Source organism: Eptatretus burgeri, chromosome 14, assembly GCF_056783735.1.
Source record: "Eptatretus burgeri isolate ZD-2024b chromosome 14, Ebu_testis_v1, whole genome shotgun sequence".
Taxonomy (NCBI): domain Eukaryota; kingdom Metazoa; phylum Chordata; class Myxini; order Myxiniformes; family Myxinidae; genus Eptatretus; species Eptatretus burgeri.
The window spans coordinates 13,087,243-13,111,570 of NC_140974.1; the positions used below are offsets into that span (position 1 = coordinate 13,087,243).

At 42.7% G+C, this 24,328-nt stretch overlaps 1 protein-coding gene across 2 annotated transcripts in view; it reads right to left on the reverse strand.

Annotated features, from left to right (window-relative positions):
* Positions 1-1,382: 1,382 nt before the first annotated feature.
* The window catches only part of LOC147012674 (adenylyl cyclase-associated protein 1-like), a 33,736-nt gene continuing 10,790 nt past the window's right edge, over positions 1,383-24,328 (reverse strand). For both annotated transcript variants that reach the window (XM_085853737.1, XM_085853738.1), the window contains exons 4-13: positions 19,219-19,296; positions 16,903-17,046; positions 14,810-14,895; positions 14,409-14,514; positions 14,107-14,260; positions 13,317-13,510; positions 8,517-8,640; positions 8,038-8,120; positions 7,576-7,716; positions 1,383-2,775 (exon numbers count right to left, since the gene is read on the reverse strand). In XM_085853737.1, the coding sequence (XP_085709863.1) occupies positions 2,692-2,775; positions 7,576-7,716; positions 8,038-8,120; positions 8,517-8,640; positions 13,317-13,510; positions 14,107-14,260; positions 14,409-14,514; positions 14,810-14,895; positions 16,903-17,046; positions 19,219-19,296 (1,194 nt within the window). In that variant the 3' untranslated portion in view covers positions 1,383-2,691. The remainder of the gene's footprint in view (positions 2,776-7,575; positions 7,717-8,037; positions 8,121-8,516; positions 8,641-13,316; positions 13,511-14,106; positions 14,261-14,408; positions 14,515-14,809; positions 14,896-16,902; positions 17,047-19,218; positions 19,297-24,328) is intronic.

Consider the following 24,328-nt stretch of genomic DNA (forward strand, 5'->3'; position numbering starts at 1 on the left):
TGGAGAGGGAAAGACGGATGAGCGAAAGCGATGGAGGTGTGGAGGGAGTGAATGCTAAGGCCATGCAGATGGAAACAGAAGGTCAACTATTCACTGAGAATTGGAGAGATTAGGTTTCTCAGGAACATTACCCTGAAACACAACCCAAAAGAAAGGACACTTATGCAATGGTAAGTTTGTATCAATACCAAATGGTTCTTCTGCCTCACCAGCTTCCTCAACAAGAAAAATTGCCAAAGATGCAACAGAATACCAATCACTGAAGGCTGGTGTTAATCCGTGTCTGCAAACAAGATAAACAACGGTTTTGTCAACCAAAGTCGATAAGAACACGTTTACCCTGCCATGAAAAATGAGGTGTGACCAAAGGCATGAATGTTCATCACTGTCGCAGCAAAGAAGAATAAAAAACAAACAAACAAACAAAAAGGGCAAATATTGCAATGACGAAAAGCTAATTGCTCCAAACTTCAGCCGCATCTTATTTCCCGGGATGGGAAGCAGATATGCTTGGATATGTTGAAAAAAATTCCATGGCAAAAGGATACCCTGACGCATCCTGTCCAGAGAAGCAGGTCGTGTAAAACACAGCACAGGCACACAGGCATGGCGGGGAAGGAGAGGGAGCTGGATGTAGGGGTGGCTTAATGAAACCCCTAATTACGTATTGAGCGGTCACATCGATAATGGAACAAAAACAAACACCGGTCGTGCTGCACGTCATGATGGAACCAGCACAAACCATCAATATCAATCTGGGCTCGACAGCACATACATAATTTAAACCCGCTCTTCCCCCTCCTCGCTTTCCTCAATTCCCATTACGCCAGACCCTCACCCTTTAGCACATTCCAGCTCTGCAGAAAACTCGTCATGTGGACATTTAAGCAAGTACCACCACGGCAGCAGAAATCCGACAAAAGCACGTGCAAGGTGGGCTGAATGTTCCTTACCTGTGCTTCAACTGCACTGTTTACAAACGAAGAATATATATATATATATATATATATATATATATATATATATATATATATATATATATTATATATCACAGGAAATCAACACTCACAAGCACTGTGGTTCCACTTAGCCAAAAGGCTTTTCCCGCAGTGAGATTACACAATTGAAAATGTGAGGTTAAAACGCAGACCATGCTTCTACGACAGAACACGGTTAACAATACACCTACAGCAATAAGAACGGCGTGCCAAGAGCAGTGGGCCTTCACAGCTCATTCGGCAAAATACTGCGTGCTAAAAGTCTAAAAATAAAAAATAAAAAATAAAAAATAGTCTACTAAAAAAAGTCAACCCACAGATTTACAAGGACATCATTGGGAGATGGTTGTAATGATGATTAATAAAAACCCGCTCACACCGAAAGCCAATCACAAAGCATTTATTATTTTCCTTAGATGCAACAATTAGACAATCAGCTGAATTGGCAGACATGATTCTCATTTCCAAGTGGTGATAAAGAGGGGGAGGGAGACACAAAAATAAAAAGAAAGAAAACAATAAAAGCAAACTTCTTAAAGCTGAAAAAGAAAAATTGAAATGCAAGTCAGCCATTAATGTGACAATTCCATAATTAAACAAAATCTGTGCTCATATGGGAACGAAAGCAATTGGTGAAGAAACATTAACATGTACAAATAGACATGAACAACTGGAAGATATTAATGAAATAAATGTTTGGCAAAGCATTAATAATAATAACAATAAAAATAATAATAATAATAATAATCTGTACCTGACAAGAAGAACTAAAATTCCACAATCGGCAATGCAAAGATACTTTTATAATTGAGGCTACGAGGGCAATTGATGAGAATGAGCACAAGTGGACGAAAGTGAAGAACAAAGAAAATCGCATCAACGAGAGAATGGGCAGTAGTCTCCTTGGCAGATTCCGATCAGGTGCTCTGCAAAGTCCAATTACAGTTTGGGATTCATCATAGGTCTGGTGGTGTTGGTGGCAGAGAACGAGACCAAAAACGGTCTCAACTTAAGGGCTTCGTTTTACTTGTTCCCTGAAGCCTCTTGTGGAAAGGAGCAAAACGTTTGACCAGGAATGCGAGTGAAAAGTTATAAAATAAAAAGGGGGAGGGGGGGGGGAGTGGAATGGCTTGAAGGAATACAAATGGAAATTAAATTATATATTTTTTAAAGGCAGTTGACATCTTCACCCCTCCCCGCTCACTTTCCCCCAGGTAAAGCTTAGGACTTCTGACTGAAGATAAACGTGGCAGCCGTCCGTCAGACTTTTAAGCACAGTCCCAACTTGCAATTTGCATAGCCTGGATTCATCAAAATGATATCCAACATCGTAGTGGCAAGCAAGCTTGAAGAATCAGAGAACCCCCATTCGAAGAAGACCACAAGCGTAATTTTATAATTCCACACAAGCTCAGTCATTTTCAAAAAAAAATTATAAAATAAACAAAACAAATAAGACAATGTGTGCGAGTAATGGGAACAAGAGAAGGAAGGGGGAGGGAGAGGGGGAATTAGAGGGAGACTTAAAGATGAACATTAATTAGGGCAAGAAAATAAAAAGGTAATGTTGGTCCTCCACTTTGATTTGTCACCTGCACAAAGAACAATCTTTACACGTCTGGGCAGTGGATTGCGAGAGGTCAGGGAGTGTGCGACTGGCTCGATAGAGAAAGGACCAGCACGCTGGGCCGAGCTAACCGGCAATCTCTGTGGGCTCAGTGACAAACTTGGACCCCATCCACACAGTCTTGAACTGCTCCGGCACCGGGTATTCTTTCTGCAAGGCAGGGGGTGGTTCTCGTTAGGAAGTACAAAGACAGAGGCCTTTGGGAAGTGTTTGGAGACTCCCAAAGAGCTTCAATTTCGAGGATTCAAAATGAGAATCATATTTGAAGCGGGGAGTGGGGGTGGAGAAGACCCAAAACATGGTGCAGTATTCCACAAGCTCTGTTCAAAATGAAACCCTCAAAATCTGGAACAATGCTGCCATCTAATGGATACTTTCAGATTAGCAAGAAAAGAAGAGTTATGAGGGGACTGAGGCCACGCATTCATCTGTTATTAAAAGAAGAAGCGTCCGTCCACGTGTCACGCTTCATTCTAAAGGGATTCCTGCTGTCACAACATAATAAAACTTGTATCATTGGAAAGCTAATGATCAATTTATTGGACCAAAAATGTGTCCGTTGAATCACAAAGATGCCCGTTTTAAAAGCCCTCTCATCTTTCCAGGATTGAAGAAGAAGAAGCAGGAATGAAAGCTTTGCGCAGCTGTTCCAACGGTAACATTTATTCTGCTACGAAAGCAGGAAGGCTTCAGAAGAACACGGAAGAAGCTCAAAATTACATGATATAATCCTTCTTGAAGCAATAGAAAAATGTTAAGGTACATGGAAGAAACACCAAACAACAAAAAAAAAAAAACACAATAACAGCAACAACGACCACAACTACGTGTTATCAAAGTATACTTTTTTTGTGTTTCACGTCATTTTACATCCTCATTGACACTCACAGATAGACATTCAATATGTTTGCGAAGTGCAACATGCTGTCTTTTGATTCAACCCATCAGCAGAGCGACGTGCAGGCACGTCTTATACCAATAAAAATAGTAATAGCACAAAAAATGGATTGACTAAACTAGAGAGTTCATAGAACACGATACCCCCACGCAGTATTCAAGTTTATACTTCAATTTCATTAAAAGAATGAATTTAAAGATAATCCAATGAAATTAATTCATAATTGCAAAAGTTTAGCGCTACTGAAGCAGTCTTATAAACCCCCCTTATACACTGCAATAGGAAGGACAAAGTTGTGTCGCAGCTTGGGAGATGGAGGCTTTATTGATCACCATAGAATGCAGTGTTAATCAGCTTCGTACATAGCCATATTGGCGGCCTCTTCACCTTGAGATATATATATATATATATATATATATATATATATATATATATATATATATATATATATATATATATATATATATATATATATATATATATATATATATATATATATATATATATATATATATATATGTATATATATATATATATATTGTTACGGCTGTGGAAATTCGCAATACACAATAAAGGGTCCTTAGATCAGTTATGACGATAAGTATGTGTGTAGTGAGATTTCCCCACCGTTGTTTAGAGGGTATTTCCGTGTTCACCGGGCTGCGATCCTTTGAGTTAGCCATTTTTCTTTTCTCTATTATTATTTTGGTCCAATCATACCCCAACAACCAAATCGCCACCACCAACATCATTCCCAAACAACTACAACTTGAACCACCACCACCTTCGCCTCTTTACCTCCACAACTCCATCCCGCAAATATCACTTCACCGCCATTCTCAAACAATGCCCGTCAACAACCAAACTCCCACCACCTCCGCCTTTCTACCACACGTCGTGCCATGGGCTGTGAATGCGTTCCTTTCGCCTCAAAAATCGGATCAGGAATGCTTCACACCCCCTTTTCATCCATCCAATGACTGAGCATCGGGTTGTATAGCCCCGCCTCCAAACCCGCTGTGATCCAGAAATTTACATATATGCCCCTCACCCGGGCTATATTAGCGCGAGCTCGCGGAAGAAGAAAGGTGCGCAGTACGTCGGCAGAGAACCAAGTGGGAGCAGTGGAGTGGCAGCGGCGGAGTGTCGGCAGAAGAAGTCAAGTCTGCAGTGTCGGCGGGGCAGTCGAGTCGGGAGACGGAGCTCGAAGCTGACAGGGAGTGCCGGAGAGAGCTCACCGACCACGCCAGGGGCACGAAGCCAGGCGCAGCTACGCTGACATCGTGGTTTGCCCGCCATCGCACCAGGAGGGCGCGGGTAGGACCCTTCGGTCTCGTGGACCTGACCGCTCGTCCAGGTTCCACGCGCATTAAGCCCACGGGCCCAGTCTGACTCCCTTGTCTATGAGGGGGTCTTTTTCCTTTGCTTTTTATGTAAATGCATGTGTTGTGGCACCGTCTATGAAGTAGAAACTGTTTAAGTGCATGTAAATAAACATTGCTTTATTCGGTTGCAATTCTTACTTTCATTGCTTTGCTTGTAAATTGCATTCTTACTGTATGGCTGTGAATACGTGCTTGCCTTGTCTGAGTGTGGAATAAATGTGCTTGTCGAACTGTTTCCCATTTCGTAGCGTCCTTTCCTTTGTTTGAAAGTTCCATCTTGCATCACGGAAGGAATTGGTAGAGGGGTGTAAGCACCCGGTAAATAATCTAGTCCGTCGGGGCCGGCGATAACACTGCTCGGTTATCACTGAAGCACGGGACGGACCGCTTTAGCGGTTCGTGTCCTCGGCCGGCCAGCGGCGAGGTACAATCGCCCAGTTAACTACCCGCGCAGGTACTTAGGTAGGTCGAGTTTGACTAACAACCCGATCCTGCGCGGGTGGCCGATTGGCACGATTGTGGTGGGGTCGAAAGACCCACCCGTGACTAGCTCCTGGCGATAGTTCCAAGGAGGCTGAATTGTCTATTCCGGTGGGCGACGCGGTCGCGATTTGAGTTACGTGGCCGATCGCACGCCGGGCGGACCGAAATTCGTAATATATATATATATATATATATATATATATATATATATATATATATATATATATATATATATATATATATATATATATATATATATATATATTTGTAGCATGGTTCTTGGAAGTATAATGGAGGCGATGTGTTCTCGTGTTCAAGTATATAATTAAATATAAATAGAGATTTGGAGGTTTAAAGGCATATAAATAAATACAAGTCTGGAGACGACAATGGTTCATGAGCAATGTACACTGGGGTGGTCCAAAAAAGTCGAAAAAAATAGAATGTTGCTCCACAAGCTTAAAATTATTCCACTATGATTCAATAAGGCGCATAAAAAAAATTTAAGTTGATCGGAGGTGATTTCGAGGTCGCTCCTTATGGTGACTTTTCGTTTCATGAGTTGGTTAAATTAGTTTCATGATAAATCTTGTTTTTGGTCATATTTTCGAAATGGTAGTGAATTCAATGTCGGTGCAGTCATTTCTTAGAGTAAATCAACCCCATAGAGTTCGAAAATGCACTCCATTTCCACCTCGGACATCCAGAAGTACCCGTAATTGTACTTGACCGTACCCTAATTTATTCAAGTCATGAGACTAAAAGTCATCATATGGAGCGACCTCTAAATCACCTCCGATCAAGCAAAAAAAAAAAAATTGCGCGCGTTATTGGATCATATTAGAATAATTGTAAGCTTGTGGAGCAACATTCTATTTTTCTCGACGTTTTTAGACCACCCTAATGTACACGGTTCGCCTTTTTTATTTTTTGACCTTCGAGGGGACGCCACGGGCAAACTGGCGGGAATTTGGAAAAACGTAAATGATGAAAGTTGTAGTAATCGAAGAGCACTACAAATCGACCACGAATTGCGAAATCCTAAACGTAGTTCGCCTTTTTTATGGCGGGAATCGGGAAAAACGTAAAAGATGAAAGTTGTAGTACTCGAAGAGCACTACTTGCATACCAACTTTCATTCGAAACAGGCCACGGGCAAACTGGTGGGAATCGGGAAAAATGTAAATGATGAAAGTTGGAGTAATCGAAGAGCACTACAAATCGACCACGAATTGCGAAATCCGAAACGTAGTTCGCCTTTTTTTATGGCGGGAATCGGGAAAAACGTAAATGATGAAAGTTGTAGTACTCGAAGAGCACGACTTGCATACCAACTTTCATTCAAAACAGTTGAAAACCCGAGGAGCTCGATATGCCCAATTTATTGATTTTTTGGACATTTTCTAAGTTCGTGACCTTGTGATGAAAATGAAATATCGAGCTCCGTGGCGCTATGCAGGTGCCATTGGACTAACCAAATACCGAAACCCCTGCCAGATTTGACAAACCCCCTCGGAGAAGATGCAAGTTGAAACCGGCTACCCCCTAAAAACACGTTTTTTGGGCATGGCTCCGCCCATAATGGGCGCAGCACGCCCATTCTCAGGAAAACACAACGAGATCATGATATAAACCTCCCACCCAAATTTTATCAGGATCGGATCAAAACCCACGGAGCTATGCTCGGGTCAGACAGACAGACACACACCCATAACGAATATAGTGGTCACTTACTGACTCGTGAACCAAAATTCTGGGTTTTACCACCGTTTTACCCAGTGTATATTATGTCACCCTGTCTAATACGTTACATTTGTTATTTGTGCCTGTGTTTGTATCCTTTATAATGTCCTTAAAAACAGCAAGTTTCCTGTTTGGAATGATTTTCAATTTCTACAGACTGCCAGACTGCTGACAGACAGTAACAAAAAAAAAAAAATCTCACTGCTCTCTGCACATGCGCGATCAGGACAAATTCAGAACCAAAGTACAGTTAAACAGCAGACTCGTCTTCCTATTCAAGTTCCGATTAGTATTCAAAATATAACATTCAATTTAAATAAGTTGTTCCTCGATCACAAAATGATCAGACAGACAAATTGCAAAACCCCACTTTTCACTTGTGCAGGGTAACAATGAGAGTGATGAGTCGGGGGGGGGGGGGGGGAAGAAGTGCATTCTTACAAGATCACTGCCGTGTGGAATGGAAATGTTCATCTCCGAAGACTTTGCACTGATAATCTCACAGCCGAGTGATTCCTTGTTCAGGTAAACCTGGCAGCCATCTGTTTTGTTTATCGAGATGGTTGGCACCATACCGGTCACCTGTGTACAGACAGACATACAAGGCAAAGGACAGCAGAGGAAATGTTAGTTGCCATGGAACGAGGATTAAAACATCACAGGGAGACACTCACATCTATGACATCCAATAGAATGGATTTTTCTGACTATCCATTGCCATTTCACCACCCCCACATCTTTGGAAATGACTTTCTCACAAAAACGAAGTTAAACAAAATTAAAAAATAAATTAAAAATACCACAAGCTCAATTCAACAAGTTACAAAATGTGGCACAAACAATTATACGGCAAAATGTACCTATGGCCATGACAATGTTGTGCATTTATAAATGGTCAAACACCTGCAGTTGTAGGCTTTTGCTGTTTATCACCTCGACGATTCCCACGACATTCTCAAATATGAGAGCAACCTTTTTGCAAGAATCTACTCAGAAGGGGGTGGGGGAAGAAATTATAAAATTGCAGGAAAGATGAACGTTACAAGAAAGTGTAGCAATGTCAAGAGAAAATTAAAAAAGAAAAATGTGAAACTCATGTTGTCCATTTTTAACCCAGAACGACTCAAAGCAAGAATAAGGGAAGCTCAAAGTTTCCTCACCACAACCAATTTCCCATTCTCCCTCATCCAAAAATGTCACACCGTCACTTCGTCATTCCAAAATCAAATTCCCTCATACCGCTGCAGTCACCTCAATCTCATCCTCAAGAGTAAAACCTCAACGTCATCCGTCCCTACTCCTTCCACTGCCCCCCCCCCCCCACAACCCCAAACCCGATTTAATCTCAGAACAACTTCCATTCTACCCACTCTCAAACTCACCCACAGTGATGGAATTTATCTTCCCCTTAACCTGCACCGTGCAGTCATTGCAATTGAAGATGTAAACCACCTGCTTCAGCTCGGTCTGATCAATCAACAGGTTGTTGTTGTTCTCATAGTGCTCCTGAGTGCACAAATAGAGAGCAAAACGAGGGGAAGAGATGAAAAATCAAGGTTAATAAAAAGCTTTTATTCTTCGTGTGGTATGCTTCTTTCTCCCCCCAACCCCCCCCCCCCCACAAATAAACCCAACCAAATGCAACATGATTAATCCCAAATTCTAAAATGGCGGATTTATGTTTTTCCGATACGCTTGGAATTCCAATACTTGTGTGTTATCAACATGGAGAAAATGCAACCAAGAGACCAGACAGAAAGAATAGCAAATGCTTTGGGCAGAAAATAAATAAATAAATAAAACCAAGGAGAAGAAAGAAGTCGTGCATAGCACGATACTTGTGAAGTCCATAAAACAAATTTGACCTTAAAAATAATTGGTGGTTGAATTCAATGACTAAATATTCAAATCCTCTTCAAATTTCAAATGAATCGGATAAAAATTGAGGATTTCAGAAATCTTACAAAATTGATGACCTTTAGCCGATGTTGAGCATGGTGTTAGCATGGTGGTGGCTTAGTGGTTAGGGTGGCGGCTTAGGATGCTAGGATCCTGAGTTCAAGCCCCGTTGGCTGCTGAATTAAAATACACCAGGAGGTTGACAGCCTCTCATCCTTCCCAGGTCAGCAAAATGAGTACCAGTGTACTGGTAAGAGGGACACTGCATCAGCGGCACAGCCGCGTCCCAACCAATGATGCAACCAGCAGCCACAGGCTGCACTCGATAGAGAGAGAGCCGATGTTGACCTTATGACCTCAAAAACAATACGCTTGTTGCTTATGACAGACTCAACCAGGTGGTGAAGGTTCATGAAGATCGGTTTAAAATTGTGACCTGAAGGCAATTGACATACAAACAAACAACCAAACACACACCATAACGCACAAGACCAACCAATACAATATACTTGAGAAATCTTCGATTTTCATAAGTTAAAAAAATAAAATAAAATAAAACTAGAACTGCCACTTTATAACTGCTGGCAGTGATGACCGAGTACCCAGACGTCCGCCTTTGTTACAACGTGAGACTTACTGCAGATGATAGTTGCAAAATTTCGCTTCAATAGGATAAGTGGTTCCAGAGAAAACATTATTTAATAGTGATACAAATACAGCCCTGCTTCGAGACAGCGCGGGACATACGAGTTAGGAACCGGGTAGCACAAAGTGTTCAATCTGGTTATTACATACGCAGTTAGCCCTTTTTCCTGGGGACATTGTCGGTATCAATTGAATTGCTATTCCTGCACCCTCAAATGCATTCAGGTGCAGCAAAGTGAGCCTTCTGGAAAAAAAAAAATCTAAAAGTTCTCAGATTCGAATAATTAAATAATTCTGCCTGCCAAACCGCGTGGCTGATGGGGTTGAAATTTTAAACCCATGTTTCAAATGTCAGCTCGATTACAAATCTGAAGTTTGGCATATATAGAAGCAGAGGTTCCAGAGTAAACATTAATATTTATCCTTTAATCCAAGATGGCTGCCAAACCATGTGACCTATCAATTAGAAATTAACAAACATATTCACTGCTCATGTGCAATATGTTTGTGAAGTTTCCCCTTGATCTGTCAAGCCGTTCTGGAGATGTTTGATGGTTTTAGGGTAAATTCAATATGGCCACCAAACCATGTGACCTATCAATTAGAAATTAACAAACTTGTGAAAGGATGTCTTGGGGAAAGTGTGTGTGAATTTTTGCCTCAATCTGTCCAGCCATTCTGGAGAAGATTTTTTAAATTTATTAATTTTCAATCCAAGATGGCTGACGAACCATGTGACCTATAACATCACAAATTTATATTCTGCTTCCAATCGTGTAGTGGAACACGTGTGAAGTTTCGTGTTAATCGGAAAAGATGCGTTTTTCTATCCAAGATGGCCATGAAACCATGTGACTTGTGACATCATAATTTTTACCGTGTATGCTGGCATGGCGGTAGATTACAGTTGCCAAGTTTTGCTTTGATAGCTTATGTGGTTCCAGAGAAAATATTATTTAATATTTTTCTTTAATCCAAAATGGCTGCTAAACCATGTGACATGTCAATTAGAAATTAACAAAGTTACATTCCCGAAGCGTGTGCAATATGTATGTGAAGTTTCCCCTTGATCTGACCAGGGTAGATACACACTCTCACTATGTCTCTTCGAAAGGACCGTTTAGAAAACCCCCCCATCTACTTTCTCAACAATCCTCTGGAAGAAGTCTTTTCTTTCAAGCTTCTGGGTCTCACTATCTGCCATGACCTTTCCTGGGAAAGTCACATTTCCAACCTCGCCTCAAAAGCCAGTCGCTGACTGGGAATCCTCTGTCGTGCAAAGTCCTTCCTCGGCCCTCTTGAGCTTTTGACCACTTACAAAGCTTTTGTCCGTAGCCTGATGGAGTACTGCTCTCCCCTCTGGGCTGGTGCTCCTGCCTCCCACCTTTCTCGGCTTCACGCTGTCGAAACCAGGGCATTTAAGATCATCGGCATCTCCCGCAATGAAGCTGAGTCTTTGGGCCTCTCACTCAATCACCGCAAGTTGGTCGGTGGTCTTTCTGTCTTCTACCGACTCCTCTCCAGCCTTGCCCCCCCTGCTCTCTCTGCGATTTGTCCCCACCACATTTCCACAGGGAGCTCAAGGTCCGCCAACAACCCCCTTCTGGTAAAACTACCAAAATCACGAATCACTGCTCATCTTCACTCTTTCATTCCTCTTTTTTCCCGCCTTTGGAATAAACTTCCTCACTCTATTCTTTCCCATTCTTCCCTCCAGGCTTTCAAAACAGCTGTTCACCACCACCTCTTATCTTCCCCCATCCAAATCCTCGATCTTTTCTACCCCCGATAATCCACCCAAGCCCACTTCCTTCATTTCTCCTGCTTTCCTTCCTGAAAGTCCCTGAAATGACCATCTTCTCTTCGCCATGTTCCCCGTCCCATCCCCATCCCTCTCCCTTCCACAGTTCACCTAATGTGTCTGTTCCCCACTGTTTTGTCCCTTCCACTCCCGCCCCTCTTGTCTCATGCCTCCTTGCTGTGAGTTGTGTGTTAGCTCTCATACGAGCCTCGACCAAGGTATAAAAAAAAAAGGCCGTTCTGGAGAAGATGTTTGAAGTTTTTAGGGTAAATTCAATATGGCCGCCAAACCATGTGATCTATCAATTAGAAATTAACAAACTTGTGAAAAGGATGTCTTGGGGAAAGTGTGTGTGAATTCTTGCCTCAATCTGTCCAGCCGTTCTGGAGAAGATTTTTAATTTTCAATCCAAGATGGCTGACAAACCATGTGACCTATGACATCATAAATTTATATTCTGCTTCCAATCGTGCAGTGGAACACGCGTCTGAAGTTTCGTGTTAATCGGATAAGGTGAGTTTTTCTATCCAAGATGGCCACCAAACCATGTGACTTGTGACATCATAATTTTTACCATGTATGCATACATGACTGAAGATGGCAGTTGCAAATTTTCCCTTCGATGGATTTAGCAGTTCCAGAGAAAACATTAAATATTTTTCTTAAATCCAACATGGCTGCCAAACCATGTGACCTATCAATAATTATTCATTAACAAACTTATATCCCCGACGCGTGCAGAATAGACTTGTGAAGTTTCCCCTTGATCTGACCAGCGGTTTTGGAGAAGATGTTTGAAGGTTTTAGGGTAAATTAAATATGGCCACCAAACCATGCGACCTATCAATAAGAAATTAACAAACTTGTAAAAGGATGTCATGGGGAATGTGTGTATAAAGTTTCGCCTCGATCTGTCCAGCTGTTCTGGAGAAGAAGATTAAAAAAAAAAATTTCAAAACAAGATGGCTGCCGAACCACGTCACAATAAATTTTTACAACAGTAAATTGATGTGCAGATGACGCTCAATAAATTTCAGATTTTTCCCATGCAGCGTTCTACTTGACGAATTTTCACCGGCATACCGCTTTACCGATGAAGTCACGAAAAATCACTCGTGTTCCCCATAGGGAGCTTAGTAAAATGTATGAAGCGAAAAAAATTTCCATTGCACGGTTTCAGAGTTACAGAGGTCCAAAGTTTATCGTTTTTTTTCAAGATGGCGCCCGTACCACGGGACCTATGACGTCATAATTATCAATTAAGTATGCTATCAAAAAAGATACATACTACGGTGAAAATTTCGTGTCGATCGGACTTACCGTTCCTGAGAATGATTTTTAAAGCGAAAAAGCCCGCTAATTGCCCGCGGAAGAAATAATAATAGATAATAAAAATAAACAGAAGAAAAACAATAGGTTACCCAGTCCATTTGACTGGGTACCCTAATAAAACGCAGCCATGAGCAGCCAATGAGGTAATTACGTCGGTTAAGGTGGTTTGCATGTTTGATACTTAAACTGGGAGTTACAACGATACAGTTCGATCAATGGAGAGAAAGACAAACAACAAGTAAAATACCATTTCATCTTGAAAGTGAGGCCCACAAACTCCAAATTACAAAATTGAAACCACCAAACCTTGAACTGCTCTCATAGATTAGAAACAGCAATATTTGCCAAGTCATACTATGTCAAGCAGAGAATGCACCACAAGCAGAGAAAACCCACTTATGTAAGAGACCTTGTGTTTACTTGGCAAACCAATTGAAAACATTGGAACTGAAGCTACATGTTGTACAGGCCTATCCAATGCAAGCGAGATTGTTTAGAAACGTACCACCCTCCACTTCTTTCCACTAAGCTCCAACAAAGGGGCAGGTTTCTTCGCAGATGCCGATTTGTTGGATGCTGCAGGTGGAGACACGACTTTGCTCCCGTAAGGCTTGGGTCCCGCCAGGTTGGGTGCAGCGGGAGATTGACGCAACGCCGGGTTCTTATGAGTCTTCATGTCATTGCTCACGTGTTTCAAGCCTAAGCGGGATGAAAGCGACGTCATTTCGGGAACGTTTCAAATCGAAGAGAAAAAACATAACTCGAGTGAAGCCGATGGTGAGCCATCACAAATCCCCAGGCTTCCCACTTAAAGCAAAGTTGGAAGACGGCAAAAGGTTCCATTAGGAATTACCCAATATCAAATTTTGAATTAAATTTTATTTTCCTGTTTTCACCCTTGTGACCTGAAGTCTCCACTCCCTGGGGCATGAACCCAGCATAAAAAAAAAAACAAAGTAGTTACATATTTCATGCCTCTCCCAATGATTATTGCACAAAGTTTCATTTCTAATTTTTTTTAGTGTTTGAAAATGTGCCCATGATTGCATTTTTTTGGTATTGGACCTTTTGGATTCATACCAGCGGGTAGGGCCAAAACGATACTGCTCTTCCATCTTCATGCCATGTGGTGATCACACCTACCAAGTTTGGTGAATTTCTGCACAACCGTTTAGGAGGATATAGTGTAACAGACAGGCAGGCAGAGCAGATTACAAAGTCCTCCCTCCCCCCAGTTTTTTTCCAAAAAGTGTGGGGATAACTCGTGATCAGCATTATGTCACAATCCAATATACCGCTTGTAATCCTTTGTCCTTGGTTTATCTCTGCAAGTAGTGCGGAATGCGAAGATGTCGACTCGACCTGAGGCTGCTGCGAAAAAGTACAAGGTGGTGGAGGTGGTGGTGGTGGTGGTCCAGGTGGAATACAAGCAGCCCTGTGGGGCCTACCCTGCAAGGAAAGTTTCCACAACACACGCCAATGGAAATATCAAGCCCATTTTATGAAAAAATAAAATAAAATAAAATGTACTTACTCAACATTGAGAAGCAAAATAATATATATTTATAAACTGACAAACTCAAACATCTGCTCTTACAGTCTTGCTCCAGACAAGCCCAGTGGTATGGTGCTCTTTGATGTAGTCCTGCAGTTTTGTCCACATGGCCAACAGCGATTTAACCCACTCAATGTGTTTCTTGTCTCTGATTAAATGGGTAGAAAGACATAATGCAAAGTAAAGAAAAGCGAGACAGTGAAGCCTGCCCTCCTGCCCCCATTACCCTCAAACTCCCCTGTTTTATTTATTACTGAAGCCCACAACACAGTATTCAGTGTGACTGTAAAATAGCACTGACGGAAAAACAAAATCCTCCATAGGCAAAGACCTCCACGACACGCAAATACGAGCCAAACTCTCAAGAAAGAGTCCACAGAAAGACCTGTAAGAAATCAGCCACAGCCCAATCGCAGGACACACACCCTTTGCTCAAGACCTACTTGTCCTTGTAGTCTTTCAGCACACGGTTTGTGTAGAACATCGCTGCATCAGTCATTTCCTTGACGTAAGGGCCAGGCTTTGGGGCCTGCAATAAGAATGCATGCAACTGGGAATCGAACAAACATCCAGTGCAAAGAATACTCGAGAAAACAAAACAAGAAAAAGAAAGAGCAATCAGAGATTGCAGACCCTCACCAGGACTTGTTTACTGTGGTGTTTGTGTAGTGTATTATGTCATTAATAATAGACATAACTCAAACTGCCACTTTGTAACTTCTGGCAGTGATGACCAGGTACCAAGCCGTCCCATTTTGATGCAACCAAGACATCCCATTTATTATTATTCAATTTAATTTAGAATGCGTTTCAAATAAATTCAATTAATATCAAATCGAAGACCAAATAGGTAAAGTCCTGCACTAGTCATCAGAAGGAACCCAAACAAATAAAAAGCAAAGATGATGTCATTAAGAGGAACAAGGATAGGATTCAGATTTCAGCTGCTACTCCTCCAACTTCAAACCCATCCAGGTGCAGCCAAGTGAGCCTTATTAAAATAAATAAATAATTAACAGTTTGAAAAAAAGATTCTTAAATAATTCTGGGTGCAAGACCATCTGTCTGATCAGGTTGAAATTTAAGACCTGTATGACCCGTCGCTACGAGATCATAATTTTGAAGTTTCACATCGATCGATGAAGTGGTTCAAGAAAAATACTTTTTAAAATATTTTTTTGTTCAATCCAACATGGCTGGCAGAACATGTGACCTACTAATTATTTGTGAACACCGCTGGTGTCCACAAAGCTTGGGGATCATATGTGTGATGTTTCCCCTCGATCTGTCCAGCCGTTCTGGAAAAGATTTTTGAAGGTTTTAGGGTAAATCCAATATGGCTATCAAACCATGTGACCGATGACATAATAGGGTGGGAAGTTTTGTTCCTCATGGATGAGCGGTCATCCCTCTAAAGTTTTGCCTCGATCTGTTGAGCCATTTCGGGGAAGAAGATTTTTGAAGTTTAAAAAGAAAAAAAGAAGAAAAAAAAAAAGAATGGGTGCCGAACCACATGACCGATTTTGATCTGTTCACCAATTTATCCCTCGATTACCCACAAATTTTCATACTGATTGGATGTAGTGTTCTATGTATGCAACTAAAGGGGGAGCACTCGGTGGAGTGCAAAACCTCTGCCGCCAATACTGCTGGGTCACTTAAGTGAACCTGATATCCTATTCATTGTAGGTCAAAACGGATCAGACTCTACTGAACCACGATTGAATAAACTAAACTAGATTGACGCGCATGTAGAAATGCCAAAAAAATAAAATCGGATTTTTTTTTGAAAAAAAAGTTACAAAATTTCTGGGGTTTTTTTCTCTAATAAATTTTTTTCGGGGGGGGGGGTTGGAAATCACTTAAAACATGTAGAAATGCAAAAAAAAAAAAAATTCAAATATTTTTCAAATAAAATCGAAATTTTTTTGAAAAAAAGTTGCAAAATTTTCAAAGTTTTTTTTTTTTGTACCAAGTCCAAAATCTAATGGCATGATCCTTGGACCATACCTAATCCCCCATCATGTTTCGTTGAAATCCGTCCAGGAGTTTTTCCATAATACTGCACAAACAAACAAACAGACAGGGGTGAAAACAGAAACCTCCATCCATCTTCGATGGCAGAAGTTAATTATGACATCACAACAAAGGCACCTATGACATCATTAAAAAAAATATATACATATATAATTTATTCCCCATGCGGAGTCCTTGACATGTGCCATGGTTCAATTTTTTTTCCATGGTGTGGTTTTGGAGAGAGAGGTCCAAAGTTTTCCTTTTTTCAACATGGCTGCCACACCACATGACCTATGACATCAAAACATTCTACATAAGTCGTCGCTCCTTTGGTGAAAATTTCCTATCAATCCAACAAGTGGTTGCAGAGAAAAACCACACTCAGGTTCTGTGCAAACAAACAAACAAAAACAAACAGATAGAGACCCAAATGCCACACCCTCTCCTCGAGAGAGAGTACTAACCAGCGCAAAAAAGAAAAAACAAACAAACATGCAACACACTCAAGAAGTCTCACCATGGTGACCCAGGCCAAGGCAGAAATGCTCTCGCTCACTGCACTCAAGTGATTAAAAAACTTGCTCGAGCGCTGCTTCTCCCGGAAGGCCTGGACTTGCTCCATGCCATTGGATAGTGGCTTCAGAATCAAGGGAAGTTCAACCTGGACAAAGCATCATAAGACCCATTCTTCATGCCTTATTGCCTTAATGCATCATCTTGCCTTATGCTTACGAAAGTACTAACATGTGGTTTTAAGGAAGTGAAAACCACACATGCAAGGTTACAAAAAAAGAACTTTTTTTTAAAATCACAATTCTACAAAAATGCCATTTAAATCACAAACAAGTTTAAAACTCCAAGAGAACAACTCTGAGCGAATGCACGTCACACTGGGAATTGAGAATTCAACCAACAAGTTGAATCATTATCAACACGTGGCTGTGCGACCATTAGAGTGCTCTTGCACATTAGGGTAGGAGCTTGCAACTTCACCAGGATACCACATGCAAAGATCTACCCTTGGCAGAAGCTACTGTGTGATATTTGAAGTATGGCAGTGAATGTTAGCAGATAGTGCAGCCAGCTCAACATCCCTCTGACAAAATACTCTGCCTACAAAGCACTAGGGTGACCAGTAATAGTCCAATCATGAACCGAACCCAGACAAAACAGTTTAAAGACGAGTGCGCCGCCTCCAAGCACTGAGGAGGGCAGGGTAATCAATTATAGTTGTAAATATATTTCACAAAACATATGCCCCAATAACAATTAATCCACAAAGAACACTTGGAGAGAGGGAGGGGCCGGGGGATTCAAGGGGGTATTAATGGCAGGATAAACACGGGAAAGGAGGGGGGTTTACGTGCTTCATATCTTCCTTACAAGAAGCATGCATAACTCCAACAATTATTAGTTTGAGACAAATGATGTCCAAATCAAGAATATTAAAAAGAAACGTCCTCATACAAATGCAAGGGGTCACGGAGTGTCAAATATTTCACTTTGTAAATAATTGTATACAATATGCAAATTGACCCTTAAGTTTTCTGCAAATAAACGATGAAAATACCAGGAGAGGTTAAGAAGCGTTAGTACGAAAGATGGAAAAAAAAAAGTTACTCAATTAACGAGACTCCAGTGAAAAAAATTATATATATATATATATATATATATATATATATATATATATATATATATATATATATATATATATATATATATATATATAATCTTCTTCTTCTTCTTTCGGCTGCTCCCGTTAGGGGTCGCCACAGCGGATCATACGGATGATCCGCATAGTGATTTGGCACATATTTTACACCGGATGCCCTTCCTGACGCAACCCTGGTCGCCTCTTACGACACAGGGATAAGGAACACCTATTTTAACTGGGGTATACACCGGCCCAGTACACCGGTACTCATTTCGCCGACCTCGGAAGGATGACAGGCTGAGTCAACCCCCTGGTGTATTAATTCAGTGGCCCAACGGGGCTTGAACTCAGGACCTCTTGGATCCCAAGCCGCTGCCCTAACCACTGCACCAACACCAGACTCATATGTGTGTGTGTGCGTGCGCGCGCGCGTGCGTGCGCGTGTGCGTGCGCGCGCGCGTGCGTGCGCGCGTGCGTGCGTGTGTGTGTGTGTGTGTGTATAAATATATAAACAAACAACAAATCGTGAGATTCTGCTTTTCGGATATCTCTTCAAGCCTTTTATCAGAACTGCATGTATGTGGTGTAAATGCATCTACACTGCCAAAATATTTAAAGAAACCAAGATTACATTTAACAGCTGCAAATCAACAACTTGCAAGTCAAACCAGAAGGTATATCCACTACCTCAACACTTTATGGCAGTCGGGTGGTCTCTTCTCGCTTGAACTCCAACCTCTCAATGACCAACCTCTTTTGCGATAAAAAGTGCAAACACAATACGTAGATTTTCAAGGGAAGAGAGTGTTAATGGCAGGACAAACACTCGGCAGGCTGATTTGGAAATTGAAACGAAAGGTCAGATGGAGCTAACGAGTCAACAAACAGCAGCACTGGTACTCATGGGAGCAGCACTGTGGCCAATTATGTTGCTGTGTACGGAGCTGCAATAAAATGGACATTTCATCAATATGCTGTACACGCAGTCTTTTGGTACTGTGCAGAAAGATTGTTCACTGGCACATGCACATGGTGGTTTGGGGGTGGCTGGGCTGACAAGCGTATTATGGGACCACAATTTCAACAATTCCTGGCTAGCATGGCTCTTGAAAGCACAACAAACTGTTCTCAGCAAAACCAGAGCACAGCACCAATCAACAATGGGAAGCGAACACTTACATCTGATGGCTTCTGGGAATTAGACGCCATTTCAAGCAAAGCACGCTCAGTATCAAATAGCGCTTTCACCATATCTGCCTGGAAACAAGAAGGAACAAAAAACAGAAAAAAAATATAATAATCATAATAATAATAATATTATGGGTCACATTGCAATGGATCAAAACATATATAAGTGGAACAATTTGAAGAAACTGTTTATATTAAATGAAAATTTTTTTTTTGGACAATTGTGTGAAAAACAAGAAGTGGGCAATTGGACCCAGGAGAGGAAGAGCTGGAGAAACGGCTCAGGTAGTTGTGCGCACCATTTATTAAATGCACCACAATTCTCGTTTCATTCCAAATGGCTGATTTGTACATTGACTTGACAAATTAAACAAAGCTCAAAAATTAATGCAATGTCCGTTTGCTATTTGTTTTGGTGTCTCCATTCATATGCGGTATGTTAAAACCACTCTTAAAGGGGAACCCAAGTGCAAATTTTTTTTTTTCTGAAAACCAGTGAAAATCATGAATCAAAGTGAAATTTGAAGGGGAAGACATTTAAAAAAAAATTTTTTTTTTGCCAATCACAAATTGCCAATTTTGCCAGTGACTTCACACTCAGAACCCACTTCGATCCAAATGGCGACTTGCATAGAGAAAGTGCATTTTGAGCTCCGATTCCGAAACAAATTCCACTGTCATTCAAGTCAGGTCAGGTCAGGTCAGGTCAGGTATGAGAGCAGCGCATCGCTGCATCCACTTTCTGCCGATACTCCATGGGCGTCTGTCTGGCCCACCCCAATCTCCTTGAGATGCTGATCAATCACTGCAACCACGAGGCACATGGTTGTTGGCCTCCTCCACTCACGAAGCTCCCTCACCGAGATAATCTGGTGAGCAGAATCAGCGTCAGGAAAACGAGCCAGATGTCCATACAGCCGCAGCTGATGGTCATGGACTATGCAGTAATAAATCTCATTTGAGTCTCTCTCAGCAGACGCTCGTTGGACACAAAGTCCGACCAACAATAGCCAAGGATTCTCCGAAGAGACCTGGTACCAAAGGAATAAAGTCTCCATCTCAAATCCCTGGTCAGAGTCCAAGTCTCACATCCATAGAGAGCAAGACTGGAAGCACCAAGGACCTGAAGACTCGGACTTTCATCCTCCTGCACAGGTACCGACAGCGCCACACTCCGTGATCCAGTAAATCCGTGACTCCGCAGGCCCGACCCAGACGTCCATTGACCTCTGGCTCACAGCCAGGAGAGACGTGAATATCACTACCAAGGTAAGTGAATCTCTCCGTGACATCAACAACCTCACCAAAAACAGGTACAGACAAGACAGCAGCAGCCAAGATGTCATTGAAAACCTGGGTCTTCAATTTGACCCAGGAAACCCGTAATCCCAGCGGCTGCAACTCCTCTTTCAGCACCTTGAGGGCCTCTGAAAGGATATCCAGTCTCCGCAAAGATGACTGCATCATCTGCAAAACCAAGGACAGAGATCTTGACATTCCCAAACGATGCAACGTAGCTTGATCTCTCTGACATCCTCCACAGAATCCAGTCCATATAAGCGAAGAAAAGTGTGGGGGCCAGTACACACCGCTGACCAATTCCAGTAACACCTGGAAATAAGTCGGATATGGTATCACCACATCTCACAGCACTTTCAATACCAAAGTGTAGTTCAGACATCACAATGATCAGTTTTGGTGGCACCCTACGAAAACCGAGAATCCTCCAGAGGGCATCTTGATTCACTGAATTGAACGCTTTACAGAGATCAACATAGGCTGCATCGGGTGGGTGTGCCTCAGGTTAACCCAATGAGACGCCGCCTGGTGCAAGACACCTCAGCACCACCACGACACACACTACCGCAATCTGACCCATGAAGGTTATCCCATAGTTTTCCTCCTATCAGAGTGGGGGTCCTGAAGGCTTTGCCCCAATCCCATCATCCGGTGAGCTGCCCTGCGGAGGGGAGCTGCACAGGAGGTACTCCTATGGAGTGGTTTTCAATTTTCTTTGCGGTTTTCTTGTGTTTGGCAGAGTGAAAGGTTCTACGGTGGCCAGAGTACAAATCGTGCCCCCAACTCCCTAAAAAAATAAAAAAAATAAGTAACCCCACTGCAGGACAACGTCTGCAGACACAGTTGGGCACTAAATATGGATGACCGTTGGCTCACAAGGAGCTCCTCCATCATTAGCAACTCTGAAGGTTCTCAATATTGTTACGAATTTGGAATTCAATTGCACACAACATACAGGTTCCCTTAATCAGCTATGTGGATAAGTGCAGGTTCCCGAGATAGCTCACCTTCCAATGCTTAAATGTTTTGAAATCGATTAGATGCGCTGCGGATCGATTTAATAGTTTGGGAGCAAACAATGGAGACGTCCCTCCCCCTCTTCTGCGAAGAGGAAGAAGAACCCTGCCATCCCGTGACGTCAACAACTCCCTCCCACCCGTGGTTGAGCGGGGGGTGGATCACAAGCACACGAGTCACGCCGGGTGCGGGGGAGGGGGTGGGAAGGATAAAGGGGAGATCCTTTCTTTGTTCGTGTGGGAGTCCCGGGGTAGGGCTGAGTTCGTGGGCAGAGTTCATGGGAGTCTCGTGTGCTGAGTTCCGTGGGAGTCCCGTGGTAGGGCTGAGTTTGTGGGCTGAGTTCGTGGGAGTCCCGTGGTCGCGCTCAGTTTGTGGGAGTCCCGTGACAGAGTTCGTGCGAGTCCCGTGGCAGAGTTCGTGTGCTGAGTCCCGTGGGAGGAGTAAACTTTTTTTGCTTCGGAGAGAGCAGTCGTTCAGCAGGCCATCGGGTCCTGCTTGGCTTGAGGCCTTCGGAAGCTTTTTGCTTCGGCTGGCTCAGTGAGCTTCGGCTGCTGCTTTGTTTTGGAAGGAAGTTGAGCCAGTTGTTCGGCTCGAGCTGCGAGTGGAGGCTTCTTCCTGGTTCGTGGAGCTTTTCGTTCTCCATTTTGTTTCCTGGCTTGGTGCGACGCATCGGCCTCTTCTTGGAGTTGGATCCTCGGGGAAGCGACGATCGACAGAGAGGATCGGCGCCTCGTCTCACCGGCACGTGTTGACTAGCGCGGGAGGATTCGCGGGAGATCGGGAAGGATCACGGCGATTGGATCCAGCTCGCTCTCGCTGGAGCCCAGGTCCGGACAAGTTGAAGACCACATGAGGTGGAAAGGTTCGAGTCAAGCTCTGAGTTTCAGCTCACCTGTCCTCCGAGCTGGAGCTTGTGATTAAAGGCCTCAGACACCATTGTGCGTGTGTGTGTGTGTGTGTGTGTGTCCGTGGGCCCGTCTCATAAGTAGGAACTGCTGTTAAGTGTAAATGACTGTACATAATAAGTAGACGGTTGTAGTTCTTTTGTCGTGCTTTTGTTGCTTGTATAATTGCACACGTGTTTTGCCTTATTTAATTGCATACGTGTTTCATTATAATAAATGTCCTTGTGTGAATGCAAACCCGCTCGTTGCGTCCATTCCCTCATTGACTGAACATTTTGTGTGTTGGGAGTTAAAAAGCCGTTGGTTTGCCGTAATAGGGGGACATTTGGACCGACGGTTCTCGGCGATTACGCCGCTCAGAATCGTGCACGGACAAGCTCGCCTCGGCGGTTTGTTCCGTACGAGTTCCGTCGAGGGTGGAATACCCCAGTAGTTGGATCATGTGGGTATTTAGGTAAATTGAAGATTGGCAATCGACCCTACCCCACGTGATCTGCCGATTGGCGTATTTCGGTTCTTGTACAAGGACCCGTCGGTCGGAGTTATCCGGGTGGCGATCTATATTCCGGGCGATAGGTCGGGCCGACTCGACTTGCGGCTCCGTTCAGAGCGGTCGGTTGGCGGCTGATGCCCGGCCAGTAACAATATGTTTAAATTGATCAGTGGGATTTTGAAGAAATATTTTGAAGGAAATACTTTCGGGGGGATCATGGATCCGTATAGTTTTAAGCCTTATGTGAGATGGCAAAGACGAAGACGTCGACAATGGAAGTGTTAATGAATATGAAAATGCCAAACGCATGTTCACTACAGATCGATACATTTTATTTTTCCGTTCAATTGTCAAGTTTACAAGAGATTTTGTATAAATTGGTAAATCAGTTATTATATATTACTCCAGCAAAAACACTGCATGGCATGGACACGGACAACACCCAGGCACATTCAGACACCACCGACAAAATGGGTAACGAATGCTTTGTCCCACTGTCTCAGAATGACCAGGTGTCCTGTATGTTACAGGATCGTCCAGTTTCATACTTTCCGGGATGCCATTTATGTCTGTGGTCGTGCCATCTCGTGTTGATGTTCCGCCCCAGTGGAGAGGGAGTGGTGCTGGAGGTTTGGGGGGGGGTCGGTATTGTGGGGATGAGGGTTGATGGGGAATTGTGGGTGGATGGTGGAGGGGGGAGTGGGTAGTGATCACCAGTCTACATGTGCTGGTAGCTGGGTAGAGATGGTGTTACAGTTTTGAGTGACGGCTGTTTCTTCCACTTAATCGTGGGGATGACATCCTCTTTCAATCATGGTGGATATAACCACGATATCTAGCAATCTGTTGTTTCATAACAGTGCTCAGAAAAATGTTCCAAGCACAAAAACGAACATTTTCTCAGTCTGTTGCCCACTCGTGTATTTTGGACAAACATCATCCAATTTTTGGCAAACTTAGGATCTTTCAGCCATTAGTGGAGCATCTAACCACCTTCGTTTGTTTTATTATACAAGCATCAATGACGCCGACTGCATATTTGTGGATGAAAAAATATATATATTTTTAATCCAAAATTATTCACGGTTTTAGTTAAATCGTACCACGATGTAACCCGCAGACAGTCGGGATATGGCGGTCGACTCCCAGGTGACGCCATGGCTCGGCGTGAAGAAGAAGATGATTTTGAGTTTTAATTGCAAAATTGCTTACTTTGCAAATCACAAAATGGAAAAAGAAATCATATCTATTTTGAAGGGAATCCAGAGCAAGATCAGCATCAAGGTGGTCTGAGTGTTTGGGTTCCCTTCTAAGAATGCTTTGGTAAAGCAAGAATCAATTCAATCAGAATTGTTTAACCTCCTCACGATTCAGTATCTCAAAATCA